Genomic DNA, 20,006 nt, shown 5'->3' with positions numbered 1-20,006 from the left:
AGATTTTTAAAAAAGTAAAAACGAATTCAACCTTTCAATATTAGAATGAAATTCATTAATTCTGAAAAGAAAAACTACATTTCTAACTTTCAACATTTAAAAATGTTAAATTCAACAAAATATTTGGACGTCACTGATATATTTCCTTACGTTCCATTATGTAAATACTTTTTTCATCCTATAAATACAGAGAAGATATAGTTTGAGGCTTAAAAAGAGGAACATAAGGTACAGAAATTCAACACTTACACCGACAGACAAACTTGAATTTCAAACAAAAACCAAATATTTCCCTCCCACCTGCATTTTACACATTTTTAACATTCAAAATCTCAATTTTCTGAGACGCAGCCTGTTGAACAGCATGTTTTCCTGGGTCAAGATTGTATTGTTGGTGAACAAGTTTAAATTATTATAATTAAATAGATTATAAAAACACACACAAAGAACAACCATAACCTCAGTTAAACAGGTAACAGAGAATAAAATAAAAAATTAAAACATTTCTGAACTTGTGTCTCAGAAGATATTTTTTTCCACTTTGCCAGAAAAGACGAAATGATGTTCGTCCAGATCTGGAGGACAATCTTGTCTTCTTCTGTAATCTTCTCTGTCAGTCGAGTTTAACACAAAGAGACGACAATTAACGCTCGGAGGTTAAAACAGCACGAGGGTCAAAAACCCATTCGGTCCACATTAAATAATAAAATAAGCACCAATTCATTTGGGATTTTCACCGTTCCTGTTATTTCCAGCCGGCTGGATTTAATCTCCCTCCATCATCATCATCATCATCATCATCATCATCATCATCATCATCATCATCATGGCTCACACTGATGGCTCCTCATGTTCTGCTCGTTCAAACTCCGCTCTCTGTCCTCCAGAGGTGATCGGCGTGGCTGAGCTGGTGAATAAAATGAACGGGCCGTGGTTCAACCGCTTCGACGAGGATCTGGCCACGGCGTTCTCCATCTACTGCGGGATCAGCATCGCTCACGTGAGTCGCCCGAGAATCTGATGTTAGGGTTTTTGTGTTCTGGTTCTGGTCCGGAGAAGTTGCGTTGCGTCATCAGTGGATCCATTAGTTAGTGAGGCGGAGCTCAGAGGGTGAAGAAAACATCAATCTTGGGGTCGGATGAGGTAACTCAAGAGCTAGAGCCTTTGAAGGTAGAAATCCATACTTTTGTCTTGTAAATAGAATATATAAAGGTTTTCAAAAATAGACTTTGTTGTATAAGAGGCATCAAGAGTAAGATCTTTAACAGGATTTTGATGTTTTAATCAACATTTTTCAAATTTGATTGAGTTCCTTCAACTGAGACAAATCTATAAATTTAGGAAAATTATGTCACAACACAATCTGGAGTTTATAATCCATGTGTTTGTTTCTTCTCGTTTACATTATTGTAACAGTTTATATTTCATGTCTTAACAAGAAGGATCTGTCTCGTCTGCAGTTGATACAAAACTCTGCAGTGAGAATTCTAACCCGCTCTAGTAGAAGAACTCACATTTCTCCGCTCCTTAAAACTCTTCACTGGCTTCCAGTTTCTTTCAGGATCAAATTTAAAATTCTGGTTCTTACTTTCAGATCTGAACACAAAAATGTGCGAGTCAAATAAAAACACAATTTAGTTGATCTGCTAAGTGTTGATGCTAATTGCTACATGCTAACAACGTTTTTTTTCTGTCCGTCTCTGAAAATGTTTCAATTTCCTGTTGACCTGAATTGAAATTTGTTGTTTTTAGCCTTGACTTTTATTATTTAATTCAATACTTTCTATATTGAAAAGTTTAATTAATAAAAAATAAAAAAATAATTAAAAATGTGAACATTTTCTAAATGAATGCATTGTTTTTAATAAATAATTGAGTTATTTATTATTATAAATGGAGTTATTTTATAATATAAGAAGAGATATTCTAATTCTAAGAATTAAATAAATGTTCTTGGCTATATATCTTTATTATTTATTTATTTATTTTATTTGTTGCCCCTTTAAATTCAATGTAAAAAATACAATTTTTTTAAGTATAATAGTGTCATAGGTGATAGTATAATATTGAAAAATATTTTTTTAACCTTTTCATACATACAAATTGTTGAAATTAACTATTTCATTTAAAAAATCCGAAATTATTGAATTACATTTTTTTTAAATAATTCAATGCTAAATAACAACACAATTTTAATAATAAATCCAAACAATTAAAAAAGTAAAATTGAATAATTCAATATTCTTTAGAAACTGATCTAGTTACTTAATGCAAAAACTGCAATAAAAAAACACAAGTTAATAAACGTGTCAAACAAAACTTATTTTGGCTGCAAAGTATAGTTTTTAAAGTCACGACGAACAACACATGCGAATGAAAAGCTATGTGTGGATGATTTATTCAGTGGCTTCATTTAAACCTCATTAAAAAGCGCTTGTGACGAAGCCGACCTTTCGAAGACCGCGGGCGTTCGATCGTTGATCCACTACCTATGAAGATATTTGATTAGTGAGACTTTGAGGAGCGATCGTTAATCATTTAGACGGCGAGAGAGACTCATTATCGTCCGTCCCTGAGGGCCACATTCAAATCATACCGAGATATTATTCAGCGTTGCCACGATGGATGTTGACAGACATATTAATACGTTTAATATTTTACATTTAATATCTGATTCTGAAACTGATTCCTCGTTTTTTTTTTCAGTCTCTGCTGTACAAGAAGGTCCACGAGGCTCAGTTCAGATCCCACCTGGCCAACGAGATGATGAAGTACCACATGAAGGTACTTGTTTTTAAATAATAATAATTAAAAAAAAGGTGAAAGGTGACGCCGTAGCCATTGGTCGCAGGTGTCAGAGGACGAGGTGTCCAGGCTGCTGGTGGTCGGGATCGAGCCGGTCAACGAGACGTTCCCCTGCTTCGCCGAGTTCACCTACATGCCGAGGTCGCTGCCCGACGACTCCACGCCCATGGTAGGTCCAGACCTGAGATGTGAACTGCCGTCTCAGAATCGCCCGACTAATGGAGTCGTGCGGATCCACAGTGCGTCCTCAGCATGTTCGAGGACATGGGCTTCATCAACACGTACAAGATCGACATGCCGACGCTCGCCAGGTCAGAATCCTCTTCGCCGCTAATGCATCGAGGCGTCATCTGCCTCTAAATACAGCTGACTCGGCATTCTTTTTCCAAGCATTTGTGCTGATATACGTGTATCCATTATCATTTATATCCATTCCTATCCATTAAGAGAAGCACATTAAAGAGATATAATAGTACTTTTTTTTTAAATCATCAAAAAACTCCATTCAAACACTTGAAGAGAGCCTTGTTAAGTATCTTGTAATATTTACCTCCAAAGCAGTGGCCCATAGAGGGCGCTGGGGCATCACCCTCCCACCGATTTTGCTAATTTCTTTATATTTTTATTTATTATTATTATAATTTTTTTAAACAAACGTGCTTGTGGTATCCCTTGTGTTGTCTCTGGGTCAAGGTGAACGACCTCCACAACTACTGTACATATGCTCACATATGGTCACCTTGACCCTGAGATAACACAAGGGATACCACAAACACATGTATTGTTGTGCGTTCGGGTCACCTTGACCCTGAGATAACACAAAGGATACCACAAACACGTTTTTTTCGGCCCTATGGGTCACCTTGACCCAGAGATATGGCAACAAACATACAATTGAACTACATTGTCTGGTTTAGATGTTATTTTAGATAATTTGGTTTATTCTGTAATGATGTATATTATAGTGTAATGAAAATATGTTTTCACACGTATATATAAAAAAGGATCATAATAAACATTATTATTTATCATTAGCTTTCAAAGTGTTGATTTCTACATGTGATTAATATTCTATAGCTCTGGCTCATATAAACAGTTACAATGAAATGTGTCGAAAAGTCTTAATAAATTGAACATTAATTACCATAAAAAACGCAATAGCAGGAATTCTCAGCGAAAGACTTCTACAGTAGCTTTGAAACAGTTGAAAAGTTGAACCAAATTTTCTGTAAAACCATCTATGTTTGCAAAATAAACTCATTATTTAAGATAATAATGGTGGTCAGTGTAGAAATAAGTCAACTGTTGTTTTTTTTCTCCGCAAAATTTACTTTCTGTACGAACACAATATTTTCTAGTGAATCCTATTTGGTTCTTGTAAAAATACACAACTTACAGAATAAAATTGTATCTAATGGTCAGTTACCATAATTTAATTAAAATGAATAATAATATTTATTTAGACACACAGTGTTCACAAAGTGCTTTACGTAATACTAGTAGTACTATAGTAAACAAAGCTAATCAATACTTGTATATCGTTAGAAAGTTGACAAAGTATCAACTGTGAGGCTCGGACAGTACGTTGTAGTAGAAGTAATAATACAAACAATTGTTAGAAACAATGATATATTATCATGTGTAATGATACAATTACAAATAAAACTATAGAAATGTCTAGTATACTTTAAATTGAAAGTATAAAACATCTAAATAGATACTAAAACCTGACTATAAAATTCTTTAAAATAAGTTTTTACAATTTCGTTAAGAGCATTTTGAGATATTTCAGTATTTAAATACATTTAAAAATGGAAAAGGATTTTTTTTTTCTGGAACTACACTTTATACTAAGAAGAAAATACTGTTTGATACCTGTGGTCAGTAGGAAAAAAAAAAAAGAAGCTAATAATACTTATATTTTGAAATAATATTTTATCAACATTTTGGAGAAGAGTGGATTAAGGCGTGGGATGCATGTATCCAGCACCAGCATGTCAGACTGAAACAAGGCAAAGATTCAATAGAAAAATAAAGCATCACGTTTGTCTCTGCAGGTTTTGTCTGATGGTGAAAAGGGGGTACAGGGACCCTCCGTACCACAACTGGATGCACGCCTTCTCAGTCTCGCACTTCTGCTACCTGCTCTACAAAAACTTAGGGCTGTCCAACTACCTCGAGTCGGTAAACGTCCATCCCTCTGACACGTTCTCGCTCTGACCCACGTCTTTTCAAACCTTTTCAGGGAGATTGAGATCTTAGCTCTCTTTGTGTCCTGCATGTGCCACGACCTGGACCACCGTGGCACCAACAACTCTTTCCAAGTGGCCTCGGTGAGACATGTTTATGTTTTTTTCTCTATTAATCTTCATTTAGAGTTTCCAACATATTATTCGATTTAAAACGTTCATGTTTACACTTGTGTTTTCAATCCATTGAGTCTTATTTAAGTTAATATTTGCAAAAATCTTTGTATACTGTATATTTTTACTAAAATGTTAACTATTTTCTACTCGTTACATTTTTATGTTTGTTTTAATACATACGTTTAGATTAATTGGTGACTAGTCTATCAAAAGTATCTTCTCATGCCAAATATAAATACTTCTAACACAGAACAAAAAATCAAAAAGCCAAAACTGGTGTTTTTTTATTGCAACTCAAAACATTTTAATGTTGGTACAAGAAATATAATATTTATTTGTTAGTTAAACACATTCAGAACTCACACTGTTATATTCCACATACCATTCAGTCGGCAGCAACGACAGATGAGGTAGAAAAGTGTAGGGCTGTCCCAATTCTTCTACCCCTCGTTCTTGACACTCGTTTTTAACCCTTGATTCAAAGATTCAAAGCGTTTATTGTCATGGGTACAATGAAAATAAGTCTCTGTAACATCAAATTCTTACTTTGAGTAGAAGCACCTTTTTTGAGCTGGTACAGCCACAAGTCTACTTGGGAAAGATCCAACAAGTTTTCCACATCTGTATTTGGGATCTGCTGCCATTCTTCCTTGCATAACCTCTCCAGTTCTGTTAGGTTGGATGGTGAATGTTGATGGTCAGACATTTTCAGGTCTCTTCAGAGATGTTCTATTGGGTTTAGGTCAGAGCTCTGGTCACAGAGTTGATCCGAAGCCTCTCCATTGCATGAAGCTTCCACCACCATGCTTCACTGTTGGGATAGTCCTGTGCAGATGATGAGACGTGCCAGGTTTTCTCCACATTGTTAGGGGTTTTTGTGTTTCCATGAACCGACCCCTCCCCAGCCTCGTACGTGGTGATGGAATGAAGGACAGACACATGGATGAGTTTAAGAAAAATGCTCGTTTAGTGAATTATGCAAAAGTCAGAGACAAACTTACGTGAACACGGGCGCTAGCAAGCAGAGAGATCTATCGCAGACGTCTTCGAATGCCAGAACGCAAAGATCAGACAAAATGGTGGATCTTTATAGTAGAATATTCAGGTTAACGCCTCTAGTCAAATGTGAATGTAGGATTGGTCAGTAAGTGTAAACATTTGATTCTAAGATGGCCGGTCGCACGTGATCGTAGTGGAAATTTACCAAAAGTTGTTGTTTTCAAGAATCTGTTCCCAGCGACTTGTGTCCTTCAGAGTGAATTCTCAGACAGGTGTCCAGACATCCTGGAATCTGGGATTGTTTAATCTTTCTGTGTGTGCAAGGCTTTGTGACCTCGGCCTTTGAGTTGTGAACCTGAGTTTAGTTTAAGTGAATGCAATGCAAGAATAGGATTATTTAATATGAATTAAATATGTAAGATTATCAGTTAATCAAGTGACTATTTGAAATGTGTGTTAAATCTAGGTGATTGATTACAGTAAAGTTGTCATTTCCTTACACTCCCCCTGATTGCATCATGAACTAATGATGCAATAAAACAAAGACAAGTCTGATGTCAAAATAATGATCGCGAATCTGATTATAAACTAAACATGCCAAACTATCATCCGTATAGTGCCACACAAAGATTACATATGGTGAGAAAGCAACAGAGGAAACACAGATTCATTTAATGGAAACAATTACACATTATGAGCATTTCTCTCAAATCACAAAAAAAAAGAAAAAATCCAAAAAAAAATTAATAATAATAATAATTCCAAATTATGCTATGAATTAAAACTGAAGTAATAGAATGCCAAATCATCAAAAAACATATTCACAATAACTAACTCAAATCTAATAAGTCTATTTTGAAGTAGAGATTTTGATAAAATATATATTGATATGGAGCCAGTATCCACTGCTTTGAAAAACCTCTTTAACGAGGTAAAAAGAAAGCAGCAGCCCCGTTGTCGGCGACTTGGATGTGGGCTCTTCGTGTGAGGTGTTGTTGACGTACTCCCCCGTCAACAGTGCATCATTGAGCTCGTCCTGCAACATAGGAAAGACATGAACAGCATCGCATTCTTTGGACAAATGAGAAACAATACATCTTTAAATCATGCTTTTTATTTAGAATGGACTCATACTACTTCATGCAGACAAAATTAACCCCTTCCTATTTACTACCTAAGTCAGAGAGATAGTAAAACACAGTCGTACCTTATTCTCGAGCTGTTTTCTACACCAAAAATTTAAACTAATTGAATGCAATCTGGACAGAGCTCCCTTCAGCAGTGTTGATCGACAGAACCGTGCAACAAGAATCACCAAACACGTAACAAACCTATTATCCAGCTAAGTATCTATCTAAGTCCTCCCCCTGAGGGACAAATAGAACAACCTAATTTATTTGTATTTAAAAAATGTTTTCTTGAATAACTTTATATCCAAATCTATTGTCAAATCATTTAATTAATCATAATACTCTTTGTATTAACTCTCTTAAATTAGATTAATTAATTATTAATTTAATTAAATTAAAATATATGACATTATTAGCTAAAAAAAAATATTCTAAGCTTTGTTTAATCTTTATTATTCCTCTTAGATTTGGTTTGAAAGTCTATTGCTAAAGTAAATGGATAATATCAAAATAGAAAAGTGACCATTTCTGCATCCGTTTATTTATTCAATTTTGTTTTTTCTATATTAGCATTTCTATTGTTGGATTTCCGGACCTAAGTTTAACCAATTAATAAAAGACTAACTAAGACTTAATTTATGAATAATTAAAAAATTAAAAATTAAAAATTAAAAATTAAAAAATAAAAATCTACTCTATAAAATATTTTTTCCGATTATAATTATAATGATTCATTCTTTTCTTCTCCTTTGTTAGATATAGAACTCCACTAAAATTTGTAACCTTATTTTCCATTATTAACCAATTCAATTTAATTTAATTTTAAGTGTCTTATCGTTACAACCAATTTATTATCTTTATTTTAAAGTTCCCCAAAGAACTGTTAAACTCTAGTATTTCAAATTGGTATTTATTTTAGGTTTATTCAGGTTCATTTTGTCATGCGGATGAAGACTAGTAATTTTCAATGCTTATGTAATTCAATTCCTTCAATAAATTACACTTGCTAGTCCATATTTTAATTTAGAACTCAACTTGTTTATTTTCCATCAATCTCTTGCTCTAGTTCTTATTTTTTGATCAACTTAGATTAAAGGTAGATTTACCCTTAACAAAGTTAATTTAAAGATTGATATGATTCTGTAGTTTCTAAATAGATTATTTACTATTTTCTTTCCTGAAGGCATCATTTATTAATTTATTCTTACATTTTCCAGAGTCAATTTCTTTTCCCTGCTTTATATTTTTTTGTTAATGTTTATAGTTGCCTTAGAATGTTAGAAGCAGCTTTAGAAACATATTTCCATTTCTTATTGAACTTTTTCAATTAATCAATTTCAGTTTTTAATTCCAAGTTTCACTTTTCATATTGTCTATTGTATTATTGGCTGCTATTGATGTAGATAAAATATTTTATTTTAATTTATTAAAAAATTATATATATCAATTCTGAAAATATGTTTTAATCATAACAATATGTGCTCTGTTATTTGAAATTTCCTCCAATGTTTGGACAATTTCCTTTCTGATTGTCCTTTTAAATATATAACACCAATATGTTCCTTCTTTTAGCATTAAGTAAAGTCTTATTAATTTTAGGGAAGTTGTATTTATCTCAAATCATGATTTCTTGTGTTTGATTATTTACACATCTTAACTATTTCACCACATGTCCAAAGAGTAGTTTCCTAAAACTACATTTGTTCATATATATATTTAAAAGTATGCTAGTCAAGTTTTTAGCTTTACTCATGCTGGCTCATGTTTCTGTCTCTTCTGAGAAGGAGATCTTTTGATATATTTAAAAGTCTGCAGTGGACAGTGGCTTCTTATTTCTCCCTCACTGGAGGGCTTCTCAACACCACCTCTAACAGGATAAGAATGATCAGAAGTTATGTATCTATTCAGGTGATGATGAGGATATTGTGTGTGTGTCATGAGTTGTGTATTCATAACTTTGATCTGTGGATGTCTGTTAAAGATTGTCACGTGTTTTATTTGAATAAACCTTGAAGTTAGCAGAGAGTTCAAATTATCAGTATGTTTTGACTTCATGGTGAAGAGAGAAACAGAGGCGGAGGTTCGAGGCAATTCTTTCATTCTCTCAAACACACAGGGAGCAGGTTGTAGCAGAGACACTTTTTTATCTTATTCAATTTAAAATGTAAGTCATGTGTTTGTTTGTTTGTCTCTGAGATCACTGTGTTATTTGTAATATCTATGTGAATGTCTGAGATTGTTGTGTGAGTTCAAATCTGTTTATGAATGTTATAGTTAATTAGATCAGGTGTGAGTCAGACCTCTTTGATTATTTACCCACAACAGAAATACAGTATCTATTCTAGATTACTATTTTGCTTATCTTAACTAGTTTCTTTAATTAATATTCACTTCAATGAGATTTCCTCTTGGTCTATAGGTGTTTGGTTTATGCAACTAGAGAGAAGAATATCATATTAATATTTCTCAGTGTTTCTTTTAATTTATCTCTTAATCTATTTTTTTTCTTTGACCTTTCCTCCTACAGTATTTTAGTCTCTATTTTTTCCATTTTCACTATTTTAAGTCTAATTACCAAAGAACAATAACATAAATTTCACTCGCATCAATATGGAGTGGCTTAGTATAGTATAGTCTAATCTCTATAGTATATTCTTTATTGTCTATTCTCTATAGTCTAGTTTCTGGAGGTGACAAGTCAGCAGCCCTAGACAGAGTCACTTTTAATTAGTTTAAATAAAATTCTGCATCAGTCGACCACACACGTTTTCGTTTTGTTTTCTTATGGCTGCTTTCATCATAGCTCTGAGTGGAGCAATCAGAGTATGTTATTCTGGGATTAATTTTTTACTGTTACCTCTTAAGATATCATGTCTCTAACAGGCTAGATTTGTATGCTTTTTTCGTGAAATCGCAAACAACTTTGCATTTCTTAATCATGTGTCTCAGGGCCATAGCTTCTCCACCAGCAACCACAGCAGAGCAACACGAGGGACAGAAGTGTCAGAGAGAGCCTAGAGAACACCTTGTTCGTTTGTTAGTTCTGCAGCCTCACCATCAGGACCACAAAAATGTCACCGCAGACAAGAGTCAAGTTCATGTTTGCGACCAGATCGTGCCATTTGTCTTCATAATCACGTTCATCATCATCCCAGACATAGTTCTTAGTGCTGTGTGGGGGGTCCAAAGGTGGATCATAGGAATGAAGTCTCAAAAGTATTTTCAAGATCAGGGAAATCAGATGTTCAATCATGTTGAACCAGTACAGCTCCTCCCTCTCTGGAGCAGAAGTTCATTCTTGGTGGAGAGTTGTTGAGGTTGAGTTCTTGTTTGTTCAGCTCAGGAAAATTGCTTCAATTGTAGGTGTCACCAATAGGGAACTGGACCAAAGTTCCTGGAGTAAAAGCCAAAGATGCGCCATTGTTGACCAACATTCTTTGTTTGTTTCCATCCCCTCGTCCTCTTCTCCTGCCACACCCATGCACTCCAGCCAGTGGCCAATAGGGAGCTATGATAGGACCCTAGAACTATCATCAACTATCATCTTCTCTATTTTTTAGAGAAGCTCTTTCAAGTCTTTAATTTGAATCTTAATTAGCTGTATCAAGCTAGCTCAAGAGCTCAATAAGAGCACTTTGTTTAACTATTTTATTTATTATGAATTCTCAGAAATCATTGATGTGAGTAACCTACTCATAAGATTTACCATTAAATTAAAAAACAGAGTTTAAAGTTTCTTATTTTCTTCCCTGTCAGGAGCTTTAACTTGTCACCTGTAGTAAAAGTTACTTTTGTCTTAAAAAAGAGGAGGTCAATAAATGAATAGAACAAATTAATAATTATATTAATAATATTAATAATAATGCTAGAAATAATAATAAGTAAAGAAGCGATTAACAAAAAAAAAATTAAATGAAAATATAAAAGATGAAGAATTTAAAAATCTAAATTAAGAACCAAAACTTCAATTAACTAATTAAAATCCATTATAAAATCCGAGATAATAATAAAAATAAAACAAATAGTAAACTAAGATATTAATAATAAAATAAAATAAAAATAAAAATAAAATGGAATAATTTATGACTAATTGTTAAAATAATAAAATGTATTTAAAGTAATAATTGAAAAACTAAGAAAACAGAATAAACTGCAATTGATTCAATTAATCAATAATTAAATAATTACACCAATTGAGTCAGAACAAAAGTCAATTAGGAAGTAAACAAAGAGCAAACCAGCAGGGGGCAGCATAGCAAATACAACACCAAAGATCAGAAATTGAGAGTAGAAGAAGAGAAAACAGGAACTAGATATCAACAAACGTACACACGTGCAAGCAGTCAGTGACACACTTGTTTTAGATAAGCAGTATTAGCAACACAAAACAACCAAGTTACACTCAATGTGACCAATTGTGAGTTGATCAATTGACAATGTGAAATATGAAGAGAGGATGGTTAAGATCATTAATACATACAACAGTGTGCCAACAATCAATGTCAATTGTGTTATTGTTATTGAACACAGCAGAAGAAGGAGAAAATTGAAATGTGAGTTGGTTTGTTTTTCTTCTTAAACCAATTATACTAGTAATTAACTGTATATATTCATATATACCTCAATTAAGTAATCAAACCCAATAGTGAATAGAATTCAAGATGACGTAAGAATGTGTGTTTAAAGAAGACATGAATACAACGGGAGGGTCGGTGAGGAAAAGAAGGAAGTCTTAAAAGTTCAACCTCCAAGCGAAACCACTCCCACCAACAAGGAAAAACTCTTTCGGAGCTCATTCGTACTTGCAGCAGCTAAAGAGACAAGTCTGCCAAGCAGCAGTTCTTATCAGCAAGAGATAGTGTCCAAAGACACACGAACCTGGACTCTCAGCTGAGTCACAGAAAGTCAGAGATCTCACACAAATGAATGATAATTTTAACAAGTACTGCAGCGAGAAAAAATTATTCAAAAGATACAAATATACAGACACAGACAATTTTAACAGAACAATATGTCATGACAATACGACGACAAAAGTATTTTACCAAAACAGGCCAGAGAGACACACTATGCTACGTGGATCGAGACTCTTGACCAGCCTGTCGTGTCTAAAGTGTCGAAATCAGATTGGAGAGCCTCTCGATCCGTAATCAGTTTCAAAACACCCTGGATAGGAGACCGCTCAACTCATCCATTCTATTTCAACCCCCGTCGAACTAACTCTAAACTAATCATCAATGAGACTTTATCCATCACCGTGATTGTTCGGAAAAATTAACTAGCCCTAACTATACTGCCAAATAATAATAATATAAATATAAATAAAGTTGTCATTTCCTTACAACATATACCTCTTAGAATTGAGGCCAAAGAGTTCAATCTTGGTCTCATCAGACCAGAGACTCTTATTTCTCATAGTCTGGCAGTCGTTCGGGTGATTTTTGGCAAACTCTACACTGGCTTTCATACGTCCTGCACTGAGGAGACTCTGCCATTAAGCCCAGATTGGTGGAGGAGCTGCAGTGATAGTTGACTTTCAGGAACTTTCTCCTCACTGCATCTCTGGAGTTAAGCCACGGTGATCTTTGGATTCTTCTTCTCTCACCATAGCTCTTCACCCACCATTGCTCAGTTTGGCTGGACGTCCAGGGTCTTGGAACAGTTCAGCTCGACCCAAACTTCTTCCATTTAAGGATTACGGAGGCCACTGTGCTCTTAGGAACCTTGAGTTCTGCAGAGATTCTTCTGTAACCTTGTCCAGATCTGAGCCACAATTCTGTCTCTGAGCTCTTCTGGCGGTTCCTTCGACCTCATGATTCTTATTTTCTCCGACATGCATTGTGAGCTGTGAGGTCTTATATAGACAGGTGGGTTTCCTAGTCTAGTCCAACGCAGCTGGACTCCAATGAAGGAGTAGAACCTTCTCAAGGAGGAGACCAGAAAAAATGGATAATAGTGAGTTAAATATCAGTGTCACAGTGTCAAAAGTTTCTACATTTCTTGTTTTTTTTTCTGTCAAGATGTGGTGCTGAGTAAACATTAATGAGGAAAAAAAATGAACTTAAAAGATTTTAGCGAACAGCTGCAATGAAACAAAGAGTGAAAAATCAAAAGGGATCTGATTATTTTTCCGTACCCACTGTACGATTGAAGTACACCGTCTGGTTTAGATGCAATATGTCGTCGTGAGTGGGAGCATGTTTTTCTGCTCGACTATAATCATGACAAACACTCCAGTGTGTCACATACACACACACACACACACATTTAATTTCATTCTGCATCACATCTCTCTGATCATGTTTTTCCTGTGAATTGAATTAGAGATGAAAACACATTCAATTGAAAATCATTGGATTAGATGGGTTTTTTTTTTATTATTAAACGGTTTTTTGTGTTTAATGCGTTTTGTTATCTTATCTCTGTGCAGCAATCTGTGCTGGCTGCTCTCTACAGCTCAGAGGGATCCGTGATGGAGGTAAACCTTCAAAGAAATATCCTTCATTGTTTCTCTGAATATTTCTCATGCCAGCAAAACGAGTCTCAAGGATATTGAGTTGTGTGCTGCAGTGACATCTGGTGGTGGATTTGTGTAACTCCGCTTAGAGCATCAATCTCCCCCCTCCACCCCCCCAAGTCTTATCAATTTCCCATCATGCCTCATTTCCCCCGACAGAGACATCATTTCGCCCAGGCCATCGCCATCCTGAACACTCAAGGCTGCAACATTTTCGAAAAGTTTTCCAGGAAGGTGAGAAAGAACGAAAAAACAGGTCGACGTCACAAATGTCAACATGAGTCATCTCTTAACGCTCGAGCGCCGCTGTCTCCGCTGCTTTGTCCAGGACTATCAGCGCATGCTGGACCTGATGAGAGACATTATTCTGGCAACGGACCTGGCTCATCATCTTCGCATTTTCAAGGACTTACAGAAAATGGCTGATGGTGCGTACGTGTTTCGGGAACTCTCTGAGGAAGTCCAGTTCCCATCACATGTTACATCCATTGTTTCCTTCGTCTTCTTTGTTATTTACTGTAGCCTTTAGCTCAGCAGTAAGTTACACCTCAGCGAAGACCAATTAAAAGTCATCCTGAGTGGAGGTCGTTTCGATTAATTCTCATTTGCCGAGTCATTCTTCACCGTCGTCCACGTTATGCAATAAAAAAAACATTCCATGTGTTCCACAGATGGATACAACCCGAAAAACAAGAACCACCGCTCCATGCTGCTCTGCCTGCTGATGACGTCATGTGACCTCTCGGACCAAACCAAGGGCTGGAAGACGACGCGGAAAATTGCGGTTTGTTAAAACATTTTTAGACATTTTAACTCACTATTTAATCCAATCTATACTGCAAACTATTGATGGGGTTTTATGATGAGGTTTCATGATACACTGTCTTCATTTTAAAAGGCCACTAGAGGGCACTCTTTGCATTATAATATTTGGCTCTGAAATAGTGATGCTTAGATGAGGCCTTGTCAGTACACGATCCGGGGAAATCTGTGTGATCCGGTGTAGGTAAAATTTCGGTCCCCCCTACAATATCGGTCCCGCCACTTCCTACGTGATGATGTCACACGCTGCATATGCAAACGTCTCTTAAAAATATTTTTTATGGGTTAAAGAAACATCAACAGAACGATTACATGATATTTTTTACCACATAAAACATTTATATTGACAAAAAGACGATCTTCCTCAACATAATCACTTTCCGTTCTTTCATTTCCTGGTCTGACGATCATGTGACTTTGACGCCAACAGGAAGTGCCTGCGCTACATATGACGAAGCCGCTGATTGGCTGAAGCTGTTTTACTAATAATAACGCACAACTGTACGGTGCAATACAAACATTCGAGTTCCGAAATAATTTGCTTTTCAAATAAATGTTTAAAAATTTTAGAATATTCCCCTTTCTATAACTCATTCTACCGTCTGTAGTTTGGATCATAAACACCTCAGTAATTATTTAGTTTTCATTTCGATTTTTTTTCCCCGATTTAAATCAATTATTAAATGTAAGTAAGCGAATTATTTCGGAACTTGAATGTTTGTATTTCATTGTACAATTGTGCGTTATTATTAGTAAAACAGCTTCAGCCAATCAGCGGCGTTGTCACATGTAGCGCAGACACTTCCTGTTAGTGTCAAAGTCAATGTATCGTCAGACCAGTGCTGTGTCTCAAATCGCATACTAGCGTACTAAAAGTTAGTATTTTTAGTACGTTAGTGCGTCTCAATTCTTAGTATGCGAAATTTAGTGCGCCATGCATACTAAATTGGCATACTAACACGCCCACAAAACTAGCATGGTTCGATGGACACTAACCATACTAAACAGCCGCCATTTTAGTGACGTTTTAAACGGAAGTTACGTCATATATAAATGCATATATATGCATATACTTAAATGTGTATTTTCAGCAACAGTAGGAGGATAAACACGTCTTCGCTGCTGATACCAGCTTAAATATCTCGCGATTATTTAGATTCTCATATTTTTTCTTTATTTCTTTTTCTAAAGTTGCAATACGTGCTGCCAGCAGGTGTCGGCGATAGCGTTCAAACAGCTGCTTGAAACATCGTTAAATAGAATTAGAAGAAGAAGCTGTCATGTGATTTCCGGTTAGTGTGTAGCTTCAGGGTTTGATTTGAGACATACTATCTGCGGAGAATTTGCGTATTAGTTAGTATGCATACTAAACTGATGCATACTAACTTCTAGCATACTAAGATTAGTATGCGATTTGAGACACAGCATTAGTGTCCATCGAACCATGCTAGTTTTGTGGGCGTGTTAGTATGCCAATTTAGTATGCATGGCGCACTAAATTTCGCATACTAAGAATTGAGACACACTAACGTACTAAAAATACTAACTTTTAGTACGCTAGTATGCGATTTGAGACACAGCACAGGAAATTAAAGAACGGAAAGTGATTATGTTGACGAAGATCGTCTTTTTGTCAATATAAATGTTTTATGTGGTAAAAAGTATCATGTAAACGTTCTGTTGGCGTTTCTTTAACCCATAAAAAATATTTTAAAGAGACGTTCGCGTATGCAGCGTGTGACATCATCACGTAGGAAGTGGGGGGACCCATATTGTACCTACACCAGGAACGCACAAATTCACATTTCAATCCTTTATGTTTTATGGTAACTAGATTGGGACAAAAAATAAAGCGTGGAAAACACGATCTGGGAAATCAGCGATCCATGTGCGTCGCTTTCAAAATACACCACTTTATTTATATAGCCGGTGTGACATAGCGTCTCTTCGAGTCTCAAAGCATCGATTTCTATGAAAGATACGAAGAAAAATAATTCATGGTGTCTATACATTCTAATGGTAACAATCAACTATTAAGACAATTCCAGGGAAAGTTTTGGTTGGCCAACATGTCCTAGTTTATGAGGAAAACAACGGAGTCGTTTGTTTGTGTCGATGATCAAAGTAAAAAATGTTTGTCCTGCAAAAACTGCCTGATGTTTTAAATTTGTTGTTTGTTTATATAGCTAAGAATGTTTTGTATACTTAAGATAAATAGGAAAACAAATAATGGAGTCTGTTTACATTTTATATACAAATTATTTTCCTCTCATCTTTCATAAAATCAATGCTTTGAGACTCGAAGAGACGATATGTCACCGGCTATATAAATAAAGTGGTGTATTTTGAAGGCGACGCACATACGCACATGGATCGCTGGTTTCCCAGATCGTGTTCCACCTGATGAGGTTTCATGATGCAGTGTCTTCATTTTAAAAGGCCACTAGATGGCACTCTCTACTCTGAAGATGAAACCTCGCCCACTGTTTCATGAGGACTTATCAACCCATCACTTTTCTGACCCATTAATTCAAAGAAACCATTTCTAATTGGAGAGCGCCACCTACTGAGCTCTGAACTGATGATCCCGCCCCATGAAACCTCATCAACCCATCACAAATGTATATCCTGTTATTTGGGATTATCTTTAATCTTCATCTGGCCCCTTTTTTACCTATTGTCTGTCCTACTAATTCCCTGAAATCCTTAACAGCTATGAATCCCCCCGACAAATACATGAATACATTTAATAATATTTGTGTTTTTTGTTATCATTCAAAGTGGTCTTGTGCGAGACTGAACCTTGTTGTTTAGGATGCTAATGTTGCTGGTTAGGATGCTAATGTTGTTGGCTATGATGCTAATGTTGTTGGTTAGGATTCTAATGTTGTTGGTTAGGATGCTAATGTTGTTGGCTATGATGCTAATGTTGTTGGTTAGGATACTAATGTTGTTGGTTAGGATGCTAATGTTGTTGGCTATGATGCTAATGTTGTTGGTTAGGATGCTAATGTTGTTGGTGAGGTTGCTAATGTTGTTGGTAAGGATGCTAATGTTTTTGGCCATGATGCTAATGTTGTTGGTGAGGATGCTAATGTTGTTGGTTAGGATGATAATGTTGTTGGCCATGATGCTAATGTTGTTGGCTATGATGCTAATGTTGTTGGTTAGGATGCTAATGTTGTTGGTGAGGGTGCTAATGTTGTTGGTAAGGATGCTAATGTTTTTGGCCATGATGCTAATGTTGTTGGTGAGGATGCTAATGTTGTTGGCCATGATGCTAATGTTGTTGACTATGATGCTAATGTTGTTGGTTAGGATGCTAATGTGGTTAGGATGCTAATGTTGTTGGCTATGATGCTAATGTTGTTGGCTATAATGCTAATGTTGTTGGTTAGGATGCTAATGTTGTTGGTTAGGATGCGAATGTTGTCGGTGAGGATGCTAATGTTGCTGGCTATGATGCTAATGTTGCTGGCTATGATGCTAATGTTGTTGGCTATGATGCTAATGTTGTTGGTTAGGATGCTAATGTTTTTGGTTAGGATGCTAATGTTGTTGGTGAGGGTGCTAATGTTGTTGGTAAGGATGCTAATGTTTTTGGCCATGATGCTAATGTTGTTGGTGAGGATGCTAATGTTGTTGGCCATGATGCTAATGTTGTTGGCTATGATGCTAATGTTGTTGGTTAGGATGCTAATGTTGTTGGTTAGGATGCTAATGTTGTTGGCTATGATGCTAATGTTGTTGGCTATAATGTTAATGTTGTTGGTTAGGATGCTAATGTTGTTGGTTAGGATGCAAATGTTGTCGGTGAGGATGCTAATGTTGCTGGCTATAATGCTAATGTTGCTGGCTATGATGCTAATGTTGTTGGCTATGATGCTAATGTTGTTGGTTAGGATGCTAATGTTGTTGGTTAGGATGCTAATGTTGTTGGTTGGGATATTTGTTGTTGGCTATGATGCTAATGTTGTGGATTAGGATGCTAATGTAGTTGGTTAGGATCCTAATGTTGCTGGCTAGGATGCTAATGTGTTACGAGATAAATTGGGATGTTTTGTTTCTGCAGGAGCTGATTTATAAAGAATTCTTCTCTCAAGGAGACCTGGTAAGAGTTTGTTTCACCTTACATTGAACCAGAGTATTGTGGTCCAGCTATTTAATTTAGTGACATTGTTTTTGTATGAGCAGGAAAAAGCCATGGGAAACAGACCGAGCGAGATGATGGACAGAGAGAAGGCGTACATCCCAGAGTTGCAGATCAGCTTCATGGAGCACATTGCCATGCCCATTTACAAGTAAGTTCTATAGTATAATAAATAAAATGTTAAAGGTCGTCAACCTCCAGTTACATTTTTTTCTTCTGAATTGGTAAAAACGCTTTTTTTAAATCAAGGATTTTAACAATTATCTGCATTTTATTTTTTACTGAGACAGAATTGTCCAAAATAATATCCAAGGATTAATTTTTTTAATGTTGTGTGTCTGCACATATAGTGTAATTTGATTGTGTCAATTAAGGTCAGAAAACACTGGCTTGTATATGAAACAGAAAGTTAATTATTGAGCCATTTTAATCCTAAAAACCTGTAGTTTGAATGTGGTCTTCAACTAGAAGATTAAACTCAAATTCTTGACATGTCAGAACAGAAATCAAACAAATGAAAAAATAACACAAAACATAACATTAAAAATGTAAGAATGCAGCCAGAGCTAGGGTGGTTATCATTTGACGCATATATACTAAATAATTGGGGATTTGTAAGATAAAGATTAGGCTGGGAGTCAAAACTTCAGTTCTTTTGAGGCATCGACCGAAATGCTTCAGTAGTTCAGTAGATTATTGAAACATGCTTTATTTTTCTCTGCCAAGTTTTGGGACCAAAACATGATTAAAACTACACTTATATACATTTTCTTACTGGTATTTTCCCTAACTTGGACATAATTCCGAATTTGTTTTTCAAATATTTAAATATAAATATATGAGAAAACCTTTTTTCGAAGGCAGTTAACATTAGTTGAAATTATTTGTTCTTTTTTGGAGTTTACTGAAGTTGAAATGTCAAATAATTGTGATATAATTTTATTTTTGTTAGACTTGTAGATCGTAAGGTAAGGTAAGGTAACCATAACTGGTATAACTGTTTAAAATTCATTGCAAGCCATAGATAAGGACCCCACAATTGAACCTTACCTTCCAGGACAAATCTTCCCTTTTTCACCAGTCATAAACATCATCTTCCAGGACAAATAAATTAATAAAAATAAAAGATCCATCGTCACGTTATCATCCTTATTATCATATTAAGTAATTTCTTCAAAAGTGTGCATAAAAATACAGTTTATTCTGTTAAAATTTGA

General features: G+C 35.4%; 1 protein-coding gene across 2 annotated transcripts in view; it reads left to right on the top strand.

Annotated features, from left to right (window-relative positions):
• Positions 1–20,006, top strand: part of pde2a (phosphodiesterase 2A) — a 205,112-nt gene that overhangs the window by 182,592 nt on the left and 2,514 nt on the right. For both annotated transcript variants that reach the window (XM_087794849.1, XM_087794850.1), the window contains exons 19-30: positions 888–1,000; positions 2,707–2,784; positions 2,852–2,974; positions 3,046–3,116; positions 4,863–4,985; positions 5,051–5,138; positions 13,731–13,778; positions 13,977–14,051; positions 14,146–14,245; positions 14,489–14,601; positions 18,712–18,750; positions 18,834–18,940. In XM_087794849.1, the coding sequence (XP_087650975.1) occupies positions 888–1,000; positions 2,707–2,784; positions 2,852–2,974; positions 3,046–3,116; positions 4,863–4,985; positions 5,051–5,138; positions 13,731–13,778; positions 13,977–14,051; positions 14,146–14,245; positions 14,489–14,601; positions 18,712–18,750; positions 18,834–18,940 (1,078 nt within the window). The remainder of the gene's footprint in view (positions 1–887; positions 1,001–2,706; positions 2,785–2,851; positions 2,975–3,045; positions 3,117–4,862; positions 4,986–5,050; positions 5,139–13,730; positions 13,779–13,976; positions 14,052–14,145; positions 14,246–14,488; positions 14,602–18,711; positions 18,751–18,833; positions 18,941–20,006) is intronic.

Source organism: Callionymus lyra, chromosome 7 (genome assembly GCF_982586985.1).
Source record: "Callionymus lyra chromosome 7, fCalLyr1.hap1.1, whole genome shotgun sequence".
In the NCBI taxonomy this organism is placed as follows: Eukaryota; Metazoa; Chordata; class Actinopteri; order Syngnathiformes; family Callionymidae; genus Callionymus; species Callionymus lyra.
Note: the sequence above shows the minus strand (reverse complement) of the source record. Positions and strands in the feature narration are given on the sequence as shown.